This window comes from Hylaeus anthracinus, unplaced genomic scaffold, assembly GCF_026225885.1.
Source record: "Hylaeus anthracinus isolate JK02 unplaced genomic scaffold, UHH_iyHylAnth1.0_haploid 11994, whole genome shotgun sequence".
Taxonomy (NCBI): domain Eukaryota; kingdom Metazoa; phylum Arthropoda; class Insecta; order Hymenoptera; family Colletidae; genus Hylaeus; species Hylaeus anthracinus.
Window position 1 is genome coordinate 3,457,031 of NW_026534341.1, and position 21,829 is coordinate 3,478,859.

At 41.1% G+C, this 21,829-nt stretch overlaps 1 protein-coding gene across 2 annotated transcripts in view; it reads left to right on the forward strand.

The window, feature by feature from the left end:
• Positions 1-350: 350 nt before the first annotated feature.
• Positions 351-21,829, forward strand: part of LOC128888481 (protein trachealess) — a 168,045-nt gene continuing 146,566 nt past the window's right edge. For both annotated transcript variants that reach the window (XM_054145361.1, XM_054145362.1), the window contains exon 1: positions 351-1,605. In XM_054145361.1, coding sequence (XP_054001336.1) covers positions 1,289-1,605 — 317 coding nt within the window. In that variant the 5' untranslated portion in view covers positions 351-1,288. The remainder of the gene's footprint in view (positions 1,606-21,829) is intronic.

Sequence of the window (21,829 nt, forward strand, 5' to 3'; positions counted from 1 at the left end):
ACGCGTGTTTGAATGTTTTGTCGTGTCGGTGCCGGTCCGTGTCGTACAGTCTGAATCGACCTTTACCCTCTACAGCTACCTACATCTTCAAGTTCCTCGAAGCGAAAGTATCCGAAAAAATAACCGAAAGCGATCCAACCTATACCAAAAGCCAAACGTCAACCCTTCCTACAACCCTTCCTCTGTGATTCGTGCAACTCGTTCGAAATTTGAGTAACCTCGGTTTGCAAGTTTCGGTTGCAGCTGTCGGTATCGACGGTGCGTCGCGACGTCGTCGGCGTCGGTGTCGAGCGTTGGTGGTGGTCTGCTCGCGGTGGTGGTGGCAGCCCGTCGGCAGAGGGGGAGGCAAGAGGAGGGAGAGGGATCGCGGATCGCGGTTAGGTAGGACGGCCGGCTTACGGCGGCGGCAGTGGATGAAGAGGGAGAGGATGGAGGCGGTAGGTGTCACGTGGGCGCGAGCAGGCCCCGCCTCCGCGAAGTAGCTCGAAGAGCGTCGCGTCATTCATGGCCGAGCCAAAGGCTGCGGCACTCTCCGGGTCCGTCCAGCTGCAGCGGCTCGCGAGAGGCAGCTACAGGAACACCTGTCTCCCCCGCGTGAACCGTGACCATCCGCGGCGTGGACCGCGCCGGCGACGTACACGCGCACCAGGTTAGGCAGCGCTGTCGTCGTAGCAGCAACTGGCCGTGCCTGCGCGCGATTAGCACCGCTAGGGTGTCCGGTGAGCCGTGTCCCGGGGCCGGTGGCAGGCTCCAGGAGAGGCCGCCGGGCTCGCGTAGCCCCTGGACCGCCGAACATGTGCCGACAGTGTGTCAAGTGATTCTCGAGCGGGGGATTACGGCCGCTCAGGTGGTCGCGAGACGTCGAGGAAGTCGTTCGGGCGTTGGATTAGTCGCCCCGTGGTATTAAACATTGGGTGACCGATTCCTGGGTAGATGTGACGTGAAAGTACACGTGTGACGAATGCCGGTTTGTTGATGTGGCGAAGATTCGATTTCGGGGGGGCTGGAGGTAACGTGATTGGTTCATGTTCGCGGAGGGCAATAGTGGATTCTATGGTGCGCGCGTTCCGTCAGTCACCGTCATCTGGGGAATAGAGGCTCGCGGCGCCCGGGACGCACGTTGACGGCCTCCATGTAAGACCGGAAGTGTTGTTATTGTTGTTGTTGTTGTTGTTGTTGTTGTTGTTGTTGTTGTTGTCGCGTAGTGTGCCGGTTTTTCATAGAGTGCTCGAGAGTATAGTGTTTCAACGAACGGACAGCATCGACGTTCGTGGTGGAGGGCTGGCTGATGCACCGCGGCGGCGGTGTCGCCGGAAGCGGTGCTGGTGGAGCCGCTGGTATCGCCGGTGGATCCGCAGGAAGCGGAGTCTTACCCGCGACGAGCCACCGCGGCCTGGAACTGGAACATCCGTCGGCTATGCCTGGTGCACCGGGTTTCCACTGGGGGGCGATGCTCGCCGGCCACCATGCTGCTGCCGCGGCGGGCATGATGCAGCCTGCCTTGTCAGCGGGGGGTGAGTACGCCCCCGCGCCGGCACATCACGGGCCCACGCACCCTGCCATGCCTATGGACCTTCACGTTCATCAGGGATTTACTTACTACAGGTTAGTGGGACGAACCTTTTCTCCCTCACAACTGTTCAAAACTTGATTCGAAGTGGGCCTGGAGAAAGACTCTCGAAATCAAATTTATATTTGGAGGATTTGGTAAATTAGTAAGGAATAATTAGAATCGTGACAAAGCAGTTATTTGAGTGATTCTTCAGGTTTAAACATAAAATGCTTAAAAGGTAGCCATACCTTTGCCTACAGGTAACCATACCTTTGCCTACGCCCGTGGCATAGCTAAGGCACAAAACAGGGTTACATGCGAGGGTGTAATTACCCTGCAGTGCGCAATGTTTCATATCGGAGCAAACGCGAATAACACTCTACCGCAAGAATTCTGATGACATCTGTCAGATTTGGCGCAAAAATAACTATCTTCAATGGTGCTGTGACCTTTTTTATAACGTAGATGTCTTACTTCCGATAGGAACAGTGCATACGTTGTTGTCTACGCTGTTGTGTAATAAAATAGCAAAGAAAAATGCATATGTGCATCAATGCACATCAATGCTCCATCAATAGATGATTTTGTATACATAGAATTGAGGTTTAGTGATCAGCATTCTTGAAGAAGATTCAAAGATCAAAATATTATAGCACACAAATGAGCAAGATTACTAAAAAGAAAAACGCAATTTATGAGCATGTAGGTAGAATTTTCTTGAATTCCTTCTAACTCCTTGCAGCATCTTTTTCTGATCTGATTAAGTACGTAGCTGAAACGTAGTACGCAACTTCGTTAACTTAAACGTTAACATCGTGTGATAGATTACAAAGGTATATGTATATCAAGGGAATCTGAGTATTGTAACGAGTGCAAAACGAGCTATAATTGGTCAATGGTATCACGTTGAAGGTTCGATTTTGAAATATATGAAGAAACTTGCTTCTAACGTAATTATATTACCCTTAAATATCTACATACGTGGCTAGGTTCTTTGACAAGTATTTACTCGATGAAAATAGTCTTGTTTGAACAATCAAATACTCTGAATTGTATCAATCTTTCGAACTTTCGGAATAGAAGAAGATAACCCTGCGTGATTCATTATCTTTTGAAAGTGCTTTATTTCACCCTTTAATTCGATGTCAGATATAGATAGAAGAAACTTTCCTTCACTATAAATTAGTCTGAATCGATTTCCATGGGTAGCGCGTGCTTCTTGTTTGTCGTATTCTATAACAGTTACATCATAACCCGTAATGAATATAAAGATGCAAAGAATATGTCTTTCAGTAAATCGCTATCGAGCTGGTTCTTCCTACTCCTGAATCAGTGCTTTGCGACTACTCAGATAATTATTAGGAAATTTCGATTATATTTTAAGTACCATGGAAATGTTTATAAATGATTTCTCGTGTACTGTTTTTAAACACAGAAAACGTCTTAATTGCTGTGTGTCTAGAGAGGATTTAAAATGGTATGGCTCTACTCCGAATCTCACAAGCAAACGAAAGAAGCGTTCATTTAAGAGAAGCAAACACCGACGTTGGCCCTTTTACAGTTTAGTTCCGTTGTTTCCGTGTCAGATTAGGTGCGCGGATAAGTGCATAGGTAGGCAGTGTTGGGTTTGGGGATTTACCCTGTAAATATTTCTCTGCTAAACGAATACTCCCATGTTTACCCATTTCGAGCAAACATCTTGCTTAAATACCGGGCTGTCTCGTGGTTTCTATTAGACCAACGAGTTCATTGACGTTTCACTGAAACTTTATGGTCGGTGGATTTTCTCGATGCGGATAAATCTGTCATATTTTTATTTGCTGTCCTACCGGCGCGTCGCTCTTATCATTAACCCATTCACTGCCAACTACGAGATGTCTCTTTAAATTTATTGCAATTACTCAAGGGATAAGTTTATAGCTTTTTGAATTACGAGTTTATTGCAAAAGAGGATCGTAAATTTTCTTTTTTAAACAACAAACTTAATACCACTTTTTATTATCAAAATAATAACATAGATTACACGTCTGCATTAAAGCTTGGCGCCCAAGGCAAAACGCTTTAAATTTCCCTGGCAGCGAATGAGTGATATGAATATACATTGGAAAATATTTTCAGTCATTCGTTCTATTAATGATTGACCATCGACGGAAATTAATTTAAACGCTAGGTCTAATGCAGATTTATAATTACTTTCGTTACAGGGCAGTGGAAAGTATAATTGCAGAAAGTTTCATTTTCCTAATGTTCACTTCGATTAATACATTAATTTACGTCCCATCGGTAAAAAAAAAAGGGGGGGGAAAGATGACATTTGCAAAACAAAGATAATTCTCTCACTAAAGGAGGCCCAACTAGCAGTTATTGTCCGTATCAATAAATTGTTCGTCACCCTCGAGAATCGATTACTTCACGCACTGTCGACTAGACCGTAAACTAACGTTTATCATAATGGACAAGTTCCGTCGAAACACGTCGTACGTGTTGATTCCACGTCCGAGGAAACCGCGCCGGCCCCGCGGCAGATGATCGCCATAAATTGCGCAGAAATATCGGTCTTTTGCAGGAATAATTAGACGGTGTTTGTTACCCGTACCACGCACGCGCAATAAATAATTCCGTTGGATCGGCAAACGTAGACGAATGAATAATTTATGAGACAGTGGACAATAATTAAATGACCGATTGCTGGTTACGCAGTTTGACGCGCGACCGTGTTCACCCCGTGGCTGTTTTAACGAAACATAGACGCGCTCAATGTAACGTTTCATACACTTTCGGTGTCATTATGCCAAATAATATGTCCCCTTGTTCGTCCGTAAATTATGGCGAACACGGGGCGGGCATCGCCGTCCGAAGGGTTTTATTCGGAGAAATCGGTCGCGCCCGCGCGTATCGTGGAGAGATATCGCGAGCATGCTCGACACGTACCAGCTTTAATGTAATTTGGCACGCGGGAAGAATTTACTGTGCGCAAACAACACTCCTAACGAAAATGACAGAAACGTCGCGTTTCGATGAGAACTTTCCGCTCGTTCTCTTCGACGTTACGATATTCTCGTGCGCGTTCCATTTTCTCGATCATGGGGCCCCGACTGTGGTTACCAAATGACTAAATCGTCCAAGGTGGAGCCTTACTTAGCCCGAAATCTAGTATTACCATTACTATAACAAAGAATACAGAAAATATTCCTAATACACGAACTTATGTATCCAAACTCGCATGGTTAGAAATAAATTGCTTCCCATAGAATGATTTCTTTTAGTTCAAATAAATTTCTCCCGCGTTTCTGCCATCTCGTATCTCCCCGAAGGTAAAAATCCGAGAACCGCGGCTTCGACTTTCCTCGCATTATGAAAAAAAAAAAAAAAGAAAAACAGACTCGAGAGCCATAATTTGCCGCGCAACTCGTTTCGTGGTCAGTCGTCGACGACACGTGAGCGACGTGGAAAGATCTGTCACGGTTTATGCAACTACTTCTCGCGTTTTGAAATTTTAGGAATCGCCGGGAAATACTGGCACGGTAACTGGGTTCATTGATAACGCAACGCTGACAGCTCTCGGGGCGCGTAAACCTGTTCGGGTAGAACAAAACGCGTATCTTGTATAATATTTATAAAGTAAGATTTCTTCGCGGCGCGTAACAGCGCAGGCGTGTTTAATAAATTTCAACTGGACAAGTTTATCTCGGGCCGAGCGATCCTATCGCTTCGAAATATTTATCGTGTGTCCACCGCGGCATCAAACACGGGGACTCGACTAATCACGACGTTTAAGGATGGGAAACGATTTCATTAAATGTATAGAAATTTCTTCGACCGTTTGCACTCGGATGTCTCTTCCGAGGGGACATCGTAAGTTCAGGGAAACTTTATTGCTGATTACACGGGATAAACTTATGGTGCATGTATTGAGATGTAGATATATAACAAATATGAGCTCGTGTTACATGGGAAAAGAATGTGTGAATAGTCTACACCTTGAAAAAGAGACAACGAGGATTTGTATAAGAGTGCAATTTGTAAACATAAACAGGGAAGCCTAAGATTGCAACTTAAGAGAGAGAAACTCTCAATGCGTATCTATAACCGTGTCACACATTATCACATATTGGAATAGTTAAAAATTTTGATTTTTGACATACATATGTTCCTCAATGTCTAAAGATTTATATAAGCTCGAGTATCTTTACTCAAGTAAGCTCAAGTAAACTACATGCTTCATAAGTTACATTATGTGACTAAATGGCTCCGAGTGCAAAGGGTGTTAAAGTCTAGAAGAATAAATGTTTAGTGAACTTTTTTCTACTTCGATCGCAATACACACAAACTAAGGCAATTTTTATTCGTAAATCAATCTTGACATACACATATATGTCCGTCTCACTTTGATGTTGTATGGTCAACTTCCCTAACGTGTCTGACTATTGCTGACTATTTCTACTTATATCGTTATTCGTAAACTTCGCGTAGTCGAATGGTGTAATAGCATCTGTCTTTCATCAATCTTATATTTTCCAATTAGTGAATACCAGTTAACCTTTGAACTTTTTTTATATTTACAGTTTATTCATAGGATCATTCATAGGATTACTTACCAAAACAAACGTCGAAAAGATAGAAGTTCGTTACGAAAATTAAATTTCAGGAAAAGGTCTTCCAAGTTTGCAATTTTGATCTCTCGAAGTAAACGTCGTACGAGTAAACTGTAAATATAAAAAAGTTCCGCCTTATCATTCCCAGTGAACTGATATATTTGTTTAAAATTCACATCTGTACTGAAAAGTCGACAGGGTTCTGCGTACTGCAGCGAAACTTGTCAAGTTACAGTTATTTGTGCCTCTCTGGTCTAACTGTTTCTCATTTACTCTTGCTGATTTTTACGCTCCACAGCAATGTAAACATATGTATGCAAGCGAGAGCTGGTCGGTAAATGAGAAGAAATATTCTTAGTGACAAGAGTAAGAACAGTATTCTGGTATTTTGTCGTAGATCCTTTAAAAGACATTTAGGTTAGGCTATTCCAGAGGATTCTGTCTCAGGCACGCCTACCAGATGCAATGCATCTAATGGCTAAAGTACGACTGGTGATCCGAATTTTTTTCGCTATGAAGACCGTTTAAGCGTTTAGTGTGGTTTAGCCACTTGATGGCTGTTATTAAGACCGAAGAGTGAAGACCAGACATATAGGAAAATGGCTACCCGTTGGCAAGCAAGTCTAATTGTAAGGCAAGGTTCGCTGTAAAAGCCTCAGCGAAGAATCCTCTAACATATTTAAGTTGAAATGTTATGGTACTGTTGCTTTACAACTAAGAATATTACTTATTTTGTATACGAGGTTTAACCTCCACTGAGGAACAAACGAATTAAAGTAATCGTTGGTTAGAAATCCATCAAATTTTGTTTTTGGTCATTGCATGCCTAAAGGGACTCGAAGTCAATTTTTAATGATTCTTAAAATAGTTCGTAGTACAATACTTTTCTAATATGATAAATGGTTCTAAATTTTAGATAAATGCTGTTAGAAAAATGAAGAAAAGAATACGTTAAATATAAACAAAAAATGAGAAAAACCATCCTAAGACCATCAATTTTGAAAGTCTGAAAATGAAAATCTACTACATACTATGTACAAAAATTGTACTTCAAAGTTCTATATGAACAAAAATTCCCACCGAAAGAGTCTGGAAATATTAAACTATTTGTTCAAAAGTATAATGAAATCAGAAAAAGGAATCAGGAGGAAACTAAGACGAAAAAATGTTTCTTCCGCGCTTTTAAATGGTAATTAAACAAAAATTTCAACAAATTCTCATATAGAAATTTCACGGTCCTCCCTCGAACATACATAACCAACTCTCCTATCTAATGTTCACCTAGGAGAAACTAAAAGAGACCATGGGCACACACCCATGAATTAACTCTGTTCTTCTGGAACGTGATTGCCTTATCGATACCTAACATCGCCGTTCAACCAATATTCATAAGTCACACGAACGAAAACGGTCGGGAAAAGGCATAAATGAAAACACGACGGGCAAATAGTGCACCGTGAGTGATTAATTCGGTAATATTGAAACCAACCGAAGCTAATTCGACCGTACACGCTTCCCATTCGCCTGGGGAACGAATTTACGACACAACGCATGGGAATCCGTAAAAATCTTAATACAATTTCCTAGGAGATTACGTCCGCGAAGTGTATAATTACACGAACTGGCCCGTACACTTCCCTTCCAGGCCGTGCCACGGTATTACATATCGCCCGTGTACCGCATTATGGAGTGTGAATAATTACAGTACACGGTGGTACCAACGAACGCGTGTGCGCGACGATTAACAGAGAGGAACGTTCCTGCTTTTCGAAAGGCATCCTCAAAAGCAACGCGAACGGGCAAAATCGACGCTTCGTGCCGTTTATCTCGATTAGATCTCGCGATCGACGCCATCGATCGTCGCGTCGATCATGTCCGCTAGGTGTATCGACCTCTGGAAATTATCGAACGGTGCAACAGTAGGGGTGAATTGCCCAATGTGTACTGATCGACTAAATTCTGCACCTTCGATGAATTTAGGTGTGATACAGTAGTAAATATGTAGATGAAAAGCTTTTGTTAATGGAAAATAATAATTGTGCCTCTTTGATTCTCTTATTATCGCTGAATTTCGGTGTGGTATAGCGGTGAAATTGTAAATGAAACACTTTCGCAATAATTCCTCTTCCCAATCATATTCTGTGTTACTTTGATTCCCAGCTGTTATTCGTGTTAATTAATATTAATATGTTCTATGATTATTCTATGATTAACATCTACTGATAAATACACAAATATGTATTGATTCTTCATTGCCAACAGATACAGATCAGTAATTAAAACAATGTTTGCGAGCACAAGCCTCATCAATTCGTCGCACGCTAACACATCTCACCGTATACTTGACACAATTTTTATTTTCCATTAAACCACATTGTCCGGTGTGTCGTAAATGTGATGCATTGTTTTCTTTTTTTTTTTGCGTTTAATAATCATTAAAATGCGTACAGTACGATCGATTAAACTCTGATCCAAGATTTGAGAAGTCCAATAAAATTCAATGGAGATCGAACGATTTGTGGCAGGTACGAATCGAAAGTGAAGGGGTTACTATGAAAAACTTCCCCGCTATTTGTCCTTATTCGCCCAGATTCTCGACGATTAATTAGCATCGGCGTGATAAGCTGACGGAGGGATCGCTCGTGACAGCGAGAACAGCAACGGACGCAAGAAGCGGCAGGCAAGAAACTTATTATAATCCGCGGCTCGTCCAGGTTATTAGCATTCCGCTATCAATTATCCGGGAGCCCCAGCGCTCAAAGTAACGACTGCGGAGCTGTTCTCCGGTCTCCTCCGTCGGCATCGCATCCTTCTTCTTTTCATCGAAGGGATAAACGCGTTCCTTAATTACTTGAAAACATTATAGCAACAAAGTTCTTGAAATTCATTTTCCATCGATTCGTGTGGCCGTGAGACAATTAAAAACCCTTGTCTGTCGGATTCTCAACCCTTAGAAGCCTGATTTTCCAAATTAAATTTAAAAAGATATTTATATTTGCCACGCAGGCAAATGTTAAAAACGAACCAATTGCAAGCGTACAATTCGATTTAAAGGTTAACGGTTAACCATTTATGGCTCGTGTTCATAAAATGATTTTCAATCATAAAATATACTCCAATCGTGTAATGTATAGTACAAGCAACGTTCTGTCGTACACGTTCCCATAATTTTCGCGTAATCGCTTTTATTTCCCTTCTCTCTAGATCGACGTTACATTCGAGTTAAAATGTCTCGAAAGAGTCCTGACCACATTTGCTTTTAGTATACCTTTCGCGGGAATGTTTGACGGATAGATTTAAGTGGTGCTCGAGGTATAATGTCACAGAAGTTGCCTCGCGAAAAGAAGCCCCAACCATGATCTACGAGAACGAGAGTGTACGCAGACGATGTTGACTTAGCGGTGCGTCGAGCACCACTTGTTGCCGTGTCTTACCTCGAGTACTTCTGTCAGTACACTCGAAAATCATGGTACTCTCAAGATGGCCCCGAGCCTTTATCTCTTATTGACGGATGAAATTCACATCGTGTTTGCGTTAGACTAAACACCCCTGATAATCGCTGCTGGTCGATCCACGATCGATCTAATCGAATTTATATCGTGCCTCTTCTTTCGTTCCACGCATCAACAATATTTTTACGCTTCTTTACATCGCGACAGAAAGTTTTACACAAGCAGTGAATTTCAGAATTTGTTTGTCGAAAATTCGAATGCTTGGTCAGAAATTATAATAAGTACCAGTGAAGATTTTTTTTAGAGAGATATGATATTCGTTTAATAGCGTTTAAACGTTCTTTCTGGTTGGATTTTTGAAATCATTCGTTCTTTTTAATTATTATAGGTGTATTATGGAATATTATTACTTGAATTATTGTCCTAGTAGTATTTGATATAACAAACAACGTTAAGAGGGAGAAGTTTTAAATATTCATCCCCACGTCGCAATATTTATGTACATTCGAAACGTGTTTGTTTTAATTGTAATTGATTATATTGGAAACTTTTATTCTTTCATTATTTTACCCAACACGGGCGAGAAATCGAATGAAAATCTCGATTTGCATGGTCCAATATATCGCGTGTAAACTTCCTTTAATTTAACGCGAAGATTACATTTATCTACGAGATCGCCTTCCACGTTACGAGTGCGAAATTTGGTAAGATTGTGTGAGAAAAGCTGTTCCCTGTACACCATCGAGATCGTTAATCATCGTCTTAGTTGTGTTGGTGGAGAGATGTAAGTAGGTCAACATACGATGAGGTTCATTAGAGTTAATTGTAATATCCTAATGTAGAGACTGAGCCCTTTAAGGTGACGTGTCTAACACGGCGTCGTAATTTTTACGGACGTATAATGAACTCCTTAAAGTGAAGAAAGGTCGTCTGATATACAGAAGATGCAGAAGTCGAACCTTGAGGTAATTTTTAGAATATTTTTAGACACTATTCAAGGAATATCGTATCCTATTCTTAAATATTTTATTTGTAAACTGTGTTCGATACAATCAATCATTACGTTTATTACTCCAAAACAAAAAGTCGAAACGTAAAAAACAATTTCTCTACAGAAAGTCGAAGCTTGAGGTAATTTTTAGAATATTTTTAGACACTATTCAAGGAATATCGTATCCTATTCTTAAATATTTTATCTGTAAACTGTGTTCGATACAATCAATCATTCTCCGAAACAAAAAGTCGAAACGTAAAAAACGATAGTTTAATATTACGAAACCATCATGGATACGGAATGCTCCACATTCAGTTTCTATGTCCACGATATTTCGCAACTCCGTGCGTATCTTTATTTTTCCAAAACTCGCAACAAAGGTAATTTCTCTGTTTCGTACGTGTCCAAAGCTCAAGCGTGTCCGCGAAGTTACATAAATCGAGCATTTCATTGTCGTGGAAACGTGTGTAACGGCGCCAACCGACTTGACAGGTTACTTTCCACTGAAAACTCGAGCAGACCGGATTTCTTTGATCTTATCGATAATGATGTTACACAGAAGCGTCGACGGATGTCGAAATGTCCCGCGTCGTAATAAGCGGTACATTTTTGAATAAACTCGATTAAGCAAGAGGCAAAACGGCAGCTAGACGTGCCTCGTATTCTCTTCCTGCTAAATTGTTCAATTACTGTGACAACGAGTTTTCGCGGCCAACGTTCGCACGATAAGTTCAGCTTGGTATCAGCTTTATGCCTGCCTTTAATCGACGCTAATCAGGCAAAACTTTGCGACTTGTAAAAATCAATTTCTTCATTGAACGAGAAGCTATAACGTCATCGACATTCTCGAACACCTGATCCAGAGATGGTCAGAGTTTTATTTCGTTATTAGATTACGAATAAATAGCAATGTATTGTTATTCGGATGTTTATTCAGCGAAAGGGGTAAGGTTTTATTTATTCGTCGTGGAATATTTAATTCTGTAGAGAAAATGGTAATTTTGATTTAACGAATAACGAGTAACTGGTTGACTACCATTTTAATTCAATAAAATTAAATTATTCGATGGAATTAAAATTGTTTATCTCGATGAGAATATTATCATTTTTACTGGAAACTTTATTACAACGAGATACGGTATGAAAACATTGAAATGCATCGATCGATGTGTGAAAGTGTTTTACATGTGTTCGTCTCAGCTTCGAAGCATAGTTTGGGAAGATTAAACTATCGTTTTGATAAAACTTTTGAAAGAATAAACTTCGACCCTTAAGAAACTTAAGTATCTCGAAATAATACAGATTGAATGGAATTTGCTATTCTTTTATTCGTCGATCTTATCATTTGAATACCTCTGGCAGAAAAGCAGAGCGTAATGAGAGTTTAATTGACTTGCTCGAATTACTGTCTGTCAGTGCACATGCTGATTCCAGCGGCTAAGCTCAGATTCAATTAAAGTGTGAAAGTCCGGTAATGATACGGCGCGGGCACGATTTTTATTAACTTCCGTGGCATGTGAGATAGAAATTTGTTAATCATTCGTTTTATTTCTAAGTCGCTCAATCTTTTTACTCCTAAATGAATCAATGATACAAACATTTATCAATTATTATCCTCATAAATTTCGCAATTAAGTAAAGATGTAAAATATTTTAAATAATTGTTCGTGAAAATAAAAGAATTTATATACCTAGTGCCTTCTTTAACTTGAGCAAATTTAAAACGTGTTAATTGACTAAAAAAAAAGTTTCCAGTTTCCTTATTACGATCGACAATGGTTAACGCTTTGAGTAATAATTCTTCTTCGGTAAAAATATTAACATGTTCTTTCCTAGCCTCGACTATTAATTATTTTCGTTGCTTGAGCTCGCGATCTAGAAAGGACCGAACGCGTCAAATATATCACTCGCACGCGATCATAAATTTAATAAGCGCGTTGTTGGCTCATCTTTTTAATCATCGCGTCGTAATTCGGTGAAATCGGATCGCGACGGCTTTCACGAAATTTGTTGAAAACTCCGAGAACCGGTTACACACGTGCCAACGGTAGCGAAGTGATAAATACGAAAGACTTAATCAGCATTATAAATGACGAGAGTGGGCGCCGTAACGTTGGATCCGTTGTGCTAGGAAATATTTGCAAAATCATCGCTTCGTTTGAATGATTCGGTAATATCTGCTAATTAATCTCTCAATAGCTTAGTTACGTCAACAAACACGTTAACAGTTTCTGTATGGAATATTTATGTCCAGTCAACCGGCTGCATTCGAACCTGTTTATTTTAGAAAAAAATCATAATTCAATCTTAGCTTTTGACACGAACTGGAATCAATATTTGTGTTAACATGACATAACATGACTCCCTACATATAATTGTGACACGTGTATCTTGTTAAACTCAATTTGTTTCGTTTAGAAAATAGAGTACGTTTCATGGAACTTTAATGAAATTGAATTATTTTAGATTGAGGTGCATATTAATTTTCAACAAAAATAAATACGACGTAACGCGTTCATCGTAGGTGGTTAGGATGTATGATAAACTCTTTTGACAACGATAAAAACTCTCCTGAAGTATACTCATAAATATACCAATTTGCTTACAGCTTGTGTAAAATGATATTGATCAAATATTATTAATATACTTATAAATATATCAGACTGCTTACAGGTTTTATATAATAATATTATAGACGAATATTATTTTCATGCTGTTCAACATTCATTGCATAATAGAGAATTTCGTCATAAATGTTAGCGAAGTTACTGCCTACTCGAATAAATTACCACGTTCTTTGCGGTGTTATGTAGTTATTTATGCAAGTGGTGTGTCGCACGTACAAATTAAGATAAGTAATATAAATCATAATCCAAGCGTCGATCGCGACTATAATATCAGTCGTTCAGTGCTCGAGTGTCAATATGAATTAAAGATCTTTGATGTATATATACTATCATATGCCAGTCTCTCTGGAGACTGACAGACAGACCAGTCACGCTAACACTCGATGTCTTTGCGACGTGTACGTCATTAAATCATAACGTATCATGGCGCAGGATGGCATGACGCAGTCAATTAATTCAGATCTGTCGAGTTAACGAAATGATTAGGTTGGAGTGATTAGCGAATGTTTTTAATACCATCATTATTAAATCGACGATTTAGCACGATTTTTGACAGTCGAGTATTAATAAATACGAATTACGACGTGTTGACTACTGGGAAACGTGATCACTTTGATACTCTTTGTATAGTCGAACTTCTGAGATAAATATTTAATTAGATATTAGAAGGAAAGAAGGCAGTTTGAATTCGAATTTTTTCGACAGAGTTTCACGGGAATAGCAAAGAAGATTTAATCGAGATTTAGGTAACGTGGAAATTTAAGAAACAAGAGCAAAGAATGCAAATGTAAAAATGTAAAAATGATATAAAATACTCGTGCAGACATAGGACCAGAAGAAGGTCCATAGTCGAATTAATTGACCAACTGATAAAAAAAAACGAACCAGTAAAGAAATTAGAGTAAACAAGAGCGAAGCAACCCCCAGCAATAACTCAACAACGCCCTTAAAACATAAATAAATTTGAAAATCGTAATAAGACCCCATCAAGGAGACAAGATTAACAAGACGCTTCTAAAAATGAATACGGACTGCAAAACAGTTACTTTCCCGTTCCAAAAAGATTCCCGAAAACGTGTTCTCGACCTCGATCGATCTCGAGGACCGATGGTGTCGAGTCAACGCACCGATAGCGCTGGTTCGAGCGCGGGGGCCGAATTTGATCGCGAGTCGTGCGTCCAGTTGAAACTGGTGCACGATTATCAGTCGTACGACGACACGCGTATCCACGAACGCACACATACGCGGGGGACACGGTCGCACAGGCATTGAGAGCGTTATTGAATGATGGCTCGTCCAACTGCTAATGGGGCCGGACGCTCGCGCGACCGACGAGAGAAAGAGCGAACGACAAAAGGGCGAAAGAGAGAGAACGGGAGTGAACCAGCGTGGAAAAAAGGGCTCGTAAGAAACAGCGATGCCTGCCGTTGTTGCTGTTGCACCGATGCAACCGATGGATGCATTCTTCCGCCGTTCCCCGAACCGTTCGATGCCAGGAGAAACGAAGAACCGAGAGAAGATCTCGGCCTGAACCTGGCCCGACTCTCCTCTCCTCTCTTTCCCGCCACCGGGAATCGAACGATAGTCGCGAGACTCCGCAGGCGTAGCCAGGTTGGCTGCTGACCGACCGATAAATAAAATAACTCGGTTGCGTTTTTATCCCCCGGATGCTGGCCCCGTCTCCGCCGCCCTCTCGCTCCGTCCCTAGCGCGCCTACACGCATCTCGATTTAACCCCTTTGGAAGGTGGATGGTTTTGGAGACGAGCAAAATTCTTATCTGGATAGAAGCTTCGATGAACGAGCGAAATACGAATGACGATCATTGTGTCGATAGTGTCGATGTTAATTGTGAGCTTCGGCCACTCTGTGCCGAGCTCTTGGAATATTAGAATTTAATGGATAAGATTATTTTGTTTTTATGCGTAATTGTAATGGAGAAGTTGTTGAAGTGCCACGGTTAGAGTGATTAATAGTTGTCGCAGAGAAAGGATACGTGCGCCGTTCGGTGCTTGAATAAAATTCTGCTCGCGCCTGTCTCGGAGCGTACGATACGCGTTTTCCTTCTGGCCGAGGGAAACCCTTTTTCCTACGCGGTATTTCCTTTATAGCGCTCTCGTTACATTCTCGACGGTTTTTTTCCTTACGTTACCCGGGTGTGTTTATTTCCAATGGTCGTTTTTCGCGATCCTCGGTTTCTTTGGATCCGTTTATCGGTAGAGTTGTTATTCCTACGATGGGTGTACGAAAGGGATGGATAATGGATTTTATTGGACGCTGTTTTGCCTCGTTAGGGCCGCGTCTGTAGACCTCGGTGAGCTGCTGTAACAAGCCACCTTTGCAATTTCCGGTTACACAAAACAGCAGTGTCTTTGTGTTTGCAAATGCGATTGCCGGTGCATCCTACCGTTCTCGCAGTGTCGCTTTTTGTCATTGGCTCGTTTTAGTTTTCTAAACGTTCCTCGCCTTGTTTAACGATCAATGAATAACTAGAGCCCAAATGCCTTTGCAGAAAATCCATTCGTGAATTATTACAGCAAAGGAACGTTCGCTTTGTAATAATATACAGAATGGAGCATTTAAAGCAAGACCACTTGTATCAGTTTATTTTGTATAGATGGAAGATAATTGTAAAGGTAGAAATTGTTTGTGAGAGGTTTTTTTCGGGTAGTTTCGGGTGGATGTTGCAAAGGGTAAATAAGAAATATTATATTCCAAAAAATCTGCGATCATGAACCGTCTAGGTGATCTGTTTTAATGTCCCGCCCTTCGAATCGTTAATCTAACTTTGATCATAAATATAAGCGTGAATATAGCGATACTCGTTCGATAACATTTATGACATGAATGTTATTAACAATAATTAATAATCCTTTGTACTCGAGGCGTTTTTCTACAGAATCAAATCCAGTCCATTTTTATAATAAATTTCTGTGAAATCAAAAACTCTACTACGAAGAAAAATCGTCTCTACGACCGTTCATGCCTCGATGTATTATTATTTCAATTAATAATTAGTCGTATTCTGACGTAAGCGAATTTGAAATTGTACGTTCACAAAATCACTTTTAAATAACATATATCGCCGTAGAGGTTCCAACCCAAGCGCAAAGGATTAATAATATTCGTATGCAAATGTAAACATGTCTAATACGAACATTGGACTCTCGAATAAATTAATCCTTAATCCAAACCGTTGTATCGTGATGTCTCTAAATTATTCCATCATTCTAACGTCCTCGAAAAAAATGTTTTTCCACAGTTTTCCAAATGTTTTCGCCTACTGTTAGCCATTCCGGAAGTTGCATACAAGCAGTATTTCCGAAAGTGGGAAGATCGTTGGAAGAAGGTTACAGCTTCGAAAGGGGAGTACTATCAAATGGGTATCGTCGGCATTGAATAGATTCAGCTTTTTCTTCTGTTGCAGCACGAGGTCGGATACTTTCCGTCGGAGATGGGCAGAACCCTAGGCTTCGAATAAATTTGCCGATGCGTTTGTCTCGTTTCCTTCTTTGGAAAATGTTGAAAAGTGGAAATGTGACAAACATATTGGCAAACTTCAGATTTATTCGAAACCTGGTCTTTTGGCCCATCGCTGCTTTCCGGACAGTGCGCTCGTACGTTATTCGAAATTTGTATGTAGATAAGAGTTCGGGCCCCGTGTTCGGGTCCCTATCCCTCGATAGGGCTGGACGGGCATCATGTACAGCCCGGTAGTTGGAAGCGCGAACTTTTTTCTCAGCTATCGGCCAGTGGATCGCGCTGCGATCCTGGACTGCAATCAGAATTGATTATAGCCTGCCGAAACTGCGCCGCGGCTGGGCGCGTTCATATTATACAACTCGCCCGCGGCTCTGCCGCGTCTCTCGCTCGCTCTGCAGTACGCCTCTTCCGATTCGCTCGCTCGCTCTTACACGGTGTACCCTCGAGTCTCCGTCGAGTCGAGATCATTCGGGCCCCCTCGATATATGCACGCTGTCCCGTGCCCGACGTCACTGACCCACTCGTGCCGAGCCACACGAGGGATCCTTCGTCCTTTGTCGGAACGCTGTCCGCTTTCCTTTCGCTTCCTTTTTCCTGAATTTCGCCTGTGCACCCTCCCCCTCCCCCTCCCCCCGTCACCCTTCCCTTCTTGAAAAACGCCCACCCTCGGGCCCCGTGCACCGCGGGGTAGCGACCTAACGACACGGGAGTAGCGCAACGACCAACGACGCCCAGGTAGCGACAGTGGTTTCACGGCCGATCGCGTAATGGACACCAGAAAATAAATGAACCTTCGCGTCGGGTCATTTGTAAGCGTGTCAGTAGTTTTCTGATCGAACGGTAAGCGTTATTTAAGAATCTGTTTAACCCTTTTAGTGCCGATCAGAAGAATCCCGAACTTCTCGTACTCAACCGATCGTACTCAATAATACCGTACCATGTTGATGTTCTGCAATCGTTCAATGGATCTTTGTATCGCGAGTGTGAACATTTTTATGGGATTTTTATGGGAGAAGAACAGGCACTTTCGGCGAGGAAATTCATTCTTTTCCCAGGTATTACAGTGTATCGTAGCTCTGTATCGTTGAAGATGGATCACAGTTCGAACATCCGATGTAGCTTGATTTATTTTGTAGGAAATCATTTTTCATTGAAGTTACGTTTCAACAAAATTTTCGAGTTCAGTCGTTTCAGGGTCGTACCTCCAGGTCGTGACCTCCAAAACATGCGGTGCCATTTAAAAAAGTCAGGGTGACCTTTACGCTCTTGCGTAAAAAGCATTTTTTCGGATTTAAAAATATCCAAAGCTCGTCGAGAATTGATAAAACTTTGTCAAAAATTTTTTTTTTAATTACACCATCACAAATACCTAAAAAATACAACCCTGTGTATTCTATCTTACACGAAATTCTAACGCTGTCTTAAATGTAACGCGCATAACCCGTTCTTGAAGAGTTAACGAACGATGCCCCAGTAACCGAAAGCACGCTGCCGTACATGCGCGAATGACGTGGCAATGAACGTGTTAAATGGGAATCATGTCATTTCTTCCTCTCGGTGTTCCTAAACGCATCGAAACGAATCGAATAACAACAAACGCTACGTTGTTCGTAATTACACGAATTTACGCGAACGATTAAGTCCGCCCTTCGGATCGCTGGCCGCGTTTAAATTGCCGTTTCCCTCAGTTTTCGGAGCACGGGATCCAATCAGAGAAATATCTGAGAATCTTTACCGCGGTACAGAGGCCAGTAATATTCTGCGGCATCGGAAACGTTAATTAATGGGTCGTACGTCAGCGAAACCGAAGGGTGTGTGCCGCAGAAGTGATTTAATATCCGCTTTAATTAGTTTGAAAAACGCCCATTGAGAAAAAGAGAGCTCCACGTCTTGCGCGCCACTTTGCTGCGTTTTGTTTCGATGCGCTTGGTATCAAGGCCGCGCGCGGTTTAGAGTTCAGCGTTCAGACAGGCGTTTCAGGAATCTCGATGACAAATTTTGTATCGAGAGCATCGAAGGACTTCGCACTCGAAAGTTCTACTCCCTGCATCCCTGTAGTTTTCAGCAAAACACGTTTGCGGAGGTTTTAGAATATTATTGAAATAATTGTCTAAATCTTTACAAATAATTTAAATTCAGGTGAAATTTTAAATTGTATTCTTGGTACCGTAATTTAGGAATTCTAAATCGTCCTGGGACTTTTTAGCGTTTTAATGATCTTTGGATTAAATCAAAATTACTACAAGTATGGCCTGTATCCTCGACGTGGGATTAACCAGCAACTTCCTCTGGTCATTAAAGGACATAAATCACTCAAGAACATTTCCCTATATTTTTTTATAGATACATGCTTACTAAATACCACGTCATTAGGGGCATACGTGCGTTTCTAACGAGGGCAAAGTAATTCTGTATAATTTATTATTCAATTATCGCGACATATTAGGGCCTCCATATTTCAACAGTTTTATCGACTTTCTCGATTAATATTCGTTTTTTTCTAGTTTACTGACGAGGAATGTATTTATATCAAAAATCATTTTATATTATTCTAATACGTGACAATGTGTGAAACAGTCATAGATATGCATCGATAGTTTCTATCTTTTATGTTGCAATCTTAAGCTTTCCTGTTTATCTCTACAAATGCTCTTCGTCGCGTTTTTAAGATGTAGACTATTCACAAATTCTTTTTCCTTCAAGGAATCACTTTCACAAATTTTACGCTCCCCTAAGCTTATCCTACGTAATCACTAATAAAATTTGCCTGGACTTACGATACACGACCAGTACGACACCCATGTTCATATTCGCTATCGACACTATCATGACACTATATTCTACTAATAACAAACGAAATCTTAAAGCTTCATAAAAATCACGCTATAACATCGTACATCTAATCAGACGGTCCCAATATCAGAATGCAATCATTTCCGAAATGATACACTCTCGAAAAATCGTCGACCGAAGTCGAGAATTCGTCCAAACTCTCGTAAACAAGCTACTATGCCAGTAACTATTACGAAGCAATCCGTGAACCGAATCCTAGAAATGAAAGTTTGTATTCTATCGTGGTGTGCCTCTCATCCCTGAAACTTCTGTCAAAGGTCTCGAGAAACTGGATTGTTTCAGTCCCGGCGAGTCGCGGCTACCGGTATTCCACGGTTGGTTATACGTAACGCGCGCAAGAAAGCAGACATGTAACTGAATAGAGTTTTTTTAATGGCCACTAAAGTCTCAGGAAATTCCAGCAGTGTCGTGTGGCGATCATACGCGGGACAGCCCGATATTTCTCATAAATCTAGAAACTGTATCGGCGAAGTCAAGGTCCGAGAGCGGGAATGCGATTGCTCGCGAGCGTTTCGCAAACGAACGGTGTACTTTGAGGAACAAAGCGCCATATTTGTCGTTGTTTGCTGGGGAGCGGTAAAAGTGGCTCCCGCGTGCTCAGGAGTAATGCGTATTTTAACGGCGGGATAAAATTGCAGTTATCTTCGCAATTATTGAATGTTACAGCGATTCGAGGTTTATTGGTCCACAACGTTGCGACATTTCCTTTTACAACTCTTTCTTTAGCGGCGGTTCGACACTCCGGTCGATTGTGTCGACCGAAACATTTTCTGTGGCTTGATCTCGCATTTTCTAGAATTCATTTCAGTCGAGGAATCTAATTGTTTCAAAATTGAATATTTTCTTGGCAAACGTCACCTTCGGATAATGTTTTTAAGTGCAGTCGAAATATAAGAAACTGAATTGCAACTTGCAACTCGATTACGCCCACAAGTTCTAAGATCAGTCTTTCCATGCTTCTTTGAATAAAAAATGACCCCAACAGCATTCAAATTATAATTTTTCCCCTCCTTACTATTATATACTATTCGTACAAACCGAGAAGATTATGCAGCACAGTGTCACGCACAATATTCTCTGACAATCATTTGTACTAATCGTCAGTTTGTTTCTTTCTTTAGAGTCAATATCCTGACTTTAACACCTCGTACTTATCAGTCAGGCTTCCTAATCAAATATCATACCATTACAATCGTTTTATGACAACAGTTGTCAGATCTGTTCGCTCGCATTAAATGTCATCGAGTGATATGTGCCAACTACGAATAACGATACTTATCGAAACGTGAAATGTTACTGTTTTTTTTTTTTATCAAACTTTCGCGTTGTCTATCACGGTGTTCCAACCGCGATACCTTTTTTCTCGTCGCATTACGTCATCCTTATTACGGCTTATATAACTATCGATAGAAAATCGAACACCAATATCTCGGGTGCGTAGCTGGTTGTTAGTAGAAAGTTTTATCCATTTACGTGATATGGAAATAGTTTCGAGAATCACGATGTGTAGGTGCGTTGTCGGTACGTGTAAACACAAGTTATCGATGGCACGTACATTACAATTTCTCTGTCGTAATTTATGTCAATCTGCGGACTAATGTCCCGTCAACCGCGAGGATTTTACGATTGATTTGATCCGATCTTAATTTTAACGACTACAGAAGTTTGTAAACATCGTATTAGACATATTTCCACATCTCAGACAGGAACGCTTTCGTTACATATTTCTGTCTCGTGCAGCGAGAAAAAAAGAGAACTGTGCAGGGCAGTGTTTTCTAAGGGGTTTCCTAAGGGGTTGCGACCCCGAATGGGGGAAAGAGGCACGTTAAAGTGGAGTCGGAGTAAAATCTTTAATGCAGAGACACGTGAATAACTCGGGCATTCCTTTTTTATTAACACATTCATCAACGAAGCTTAGTAACTGCAGGATATTTTTTTGATAACATTTTCAACCCTTTGCGGTCGAATTTCCGAAGAACGAGCAGTGATACATAATGTACAGAGATTGCGGAGGATAAACAAGATTTATTAATTCTTGTTGGGAGAACTGAAGGAAAGTCACCCTTGCTAGGGATCTTTTGTTCTGAAAACGCTGCCTTTCATGCAGCATCTTTGTTAGTATTAGCAGGACATTCGTGTCGACAAACACTGTAATAGAACGTATCGTACGTAGCCCGGAACTTTTAATAGCCTAATAAAGAAAACGTAGATTTTTAGGATAAATGTTCTATTCTTCTACGCGCAAAATTGGCACTGTATACGACGTTGATCCATA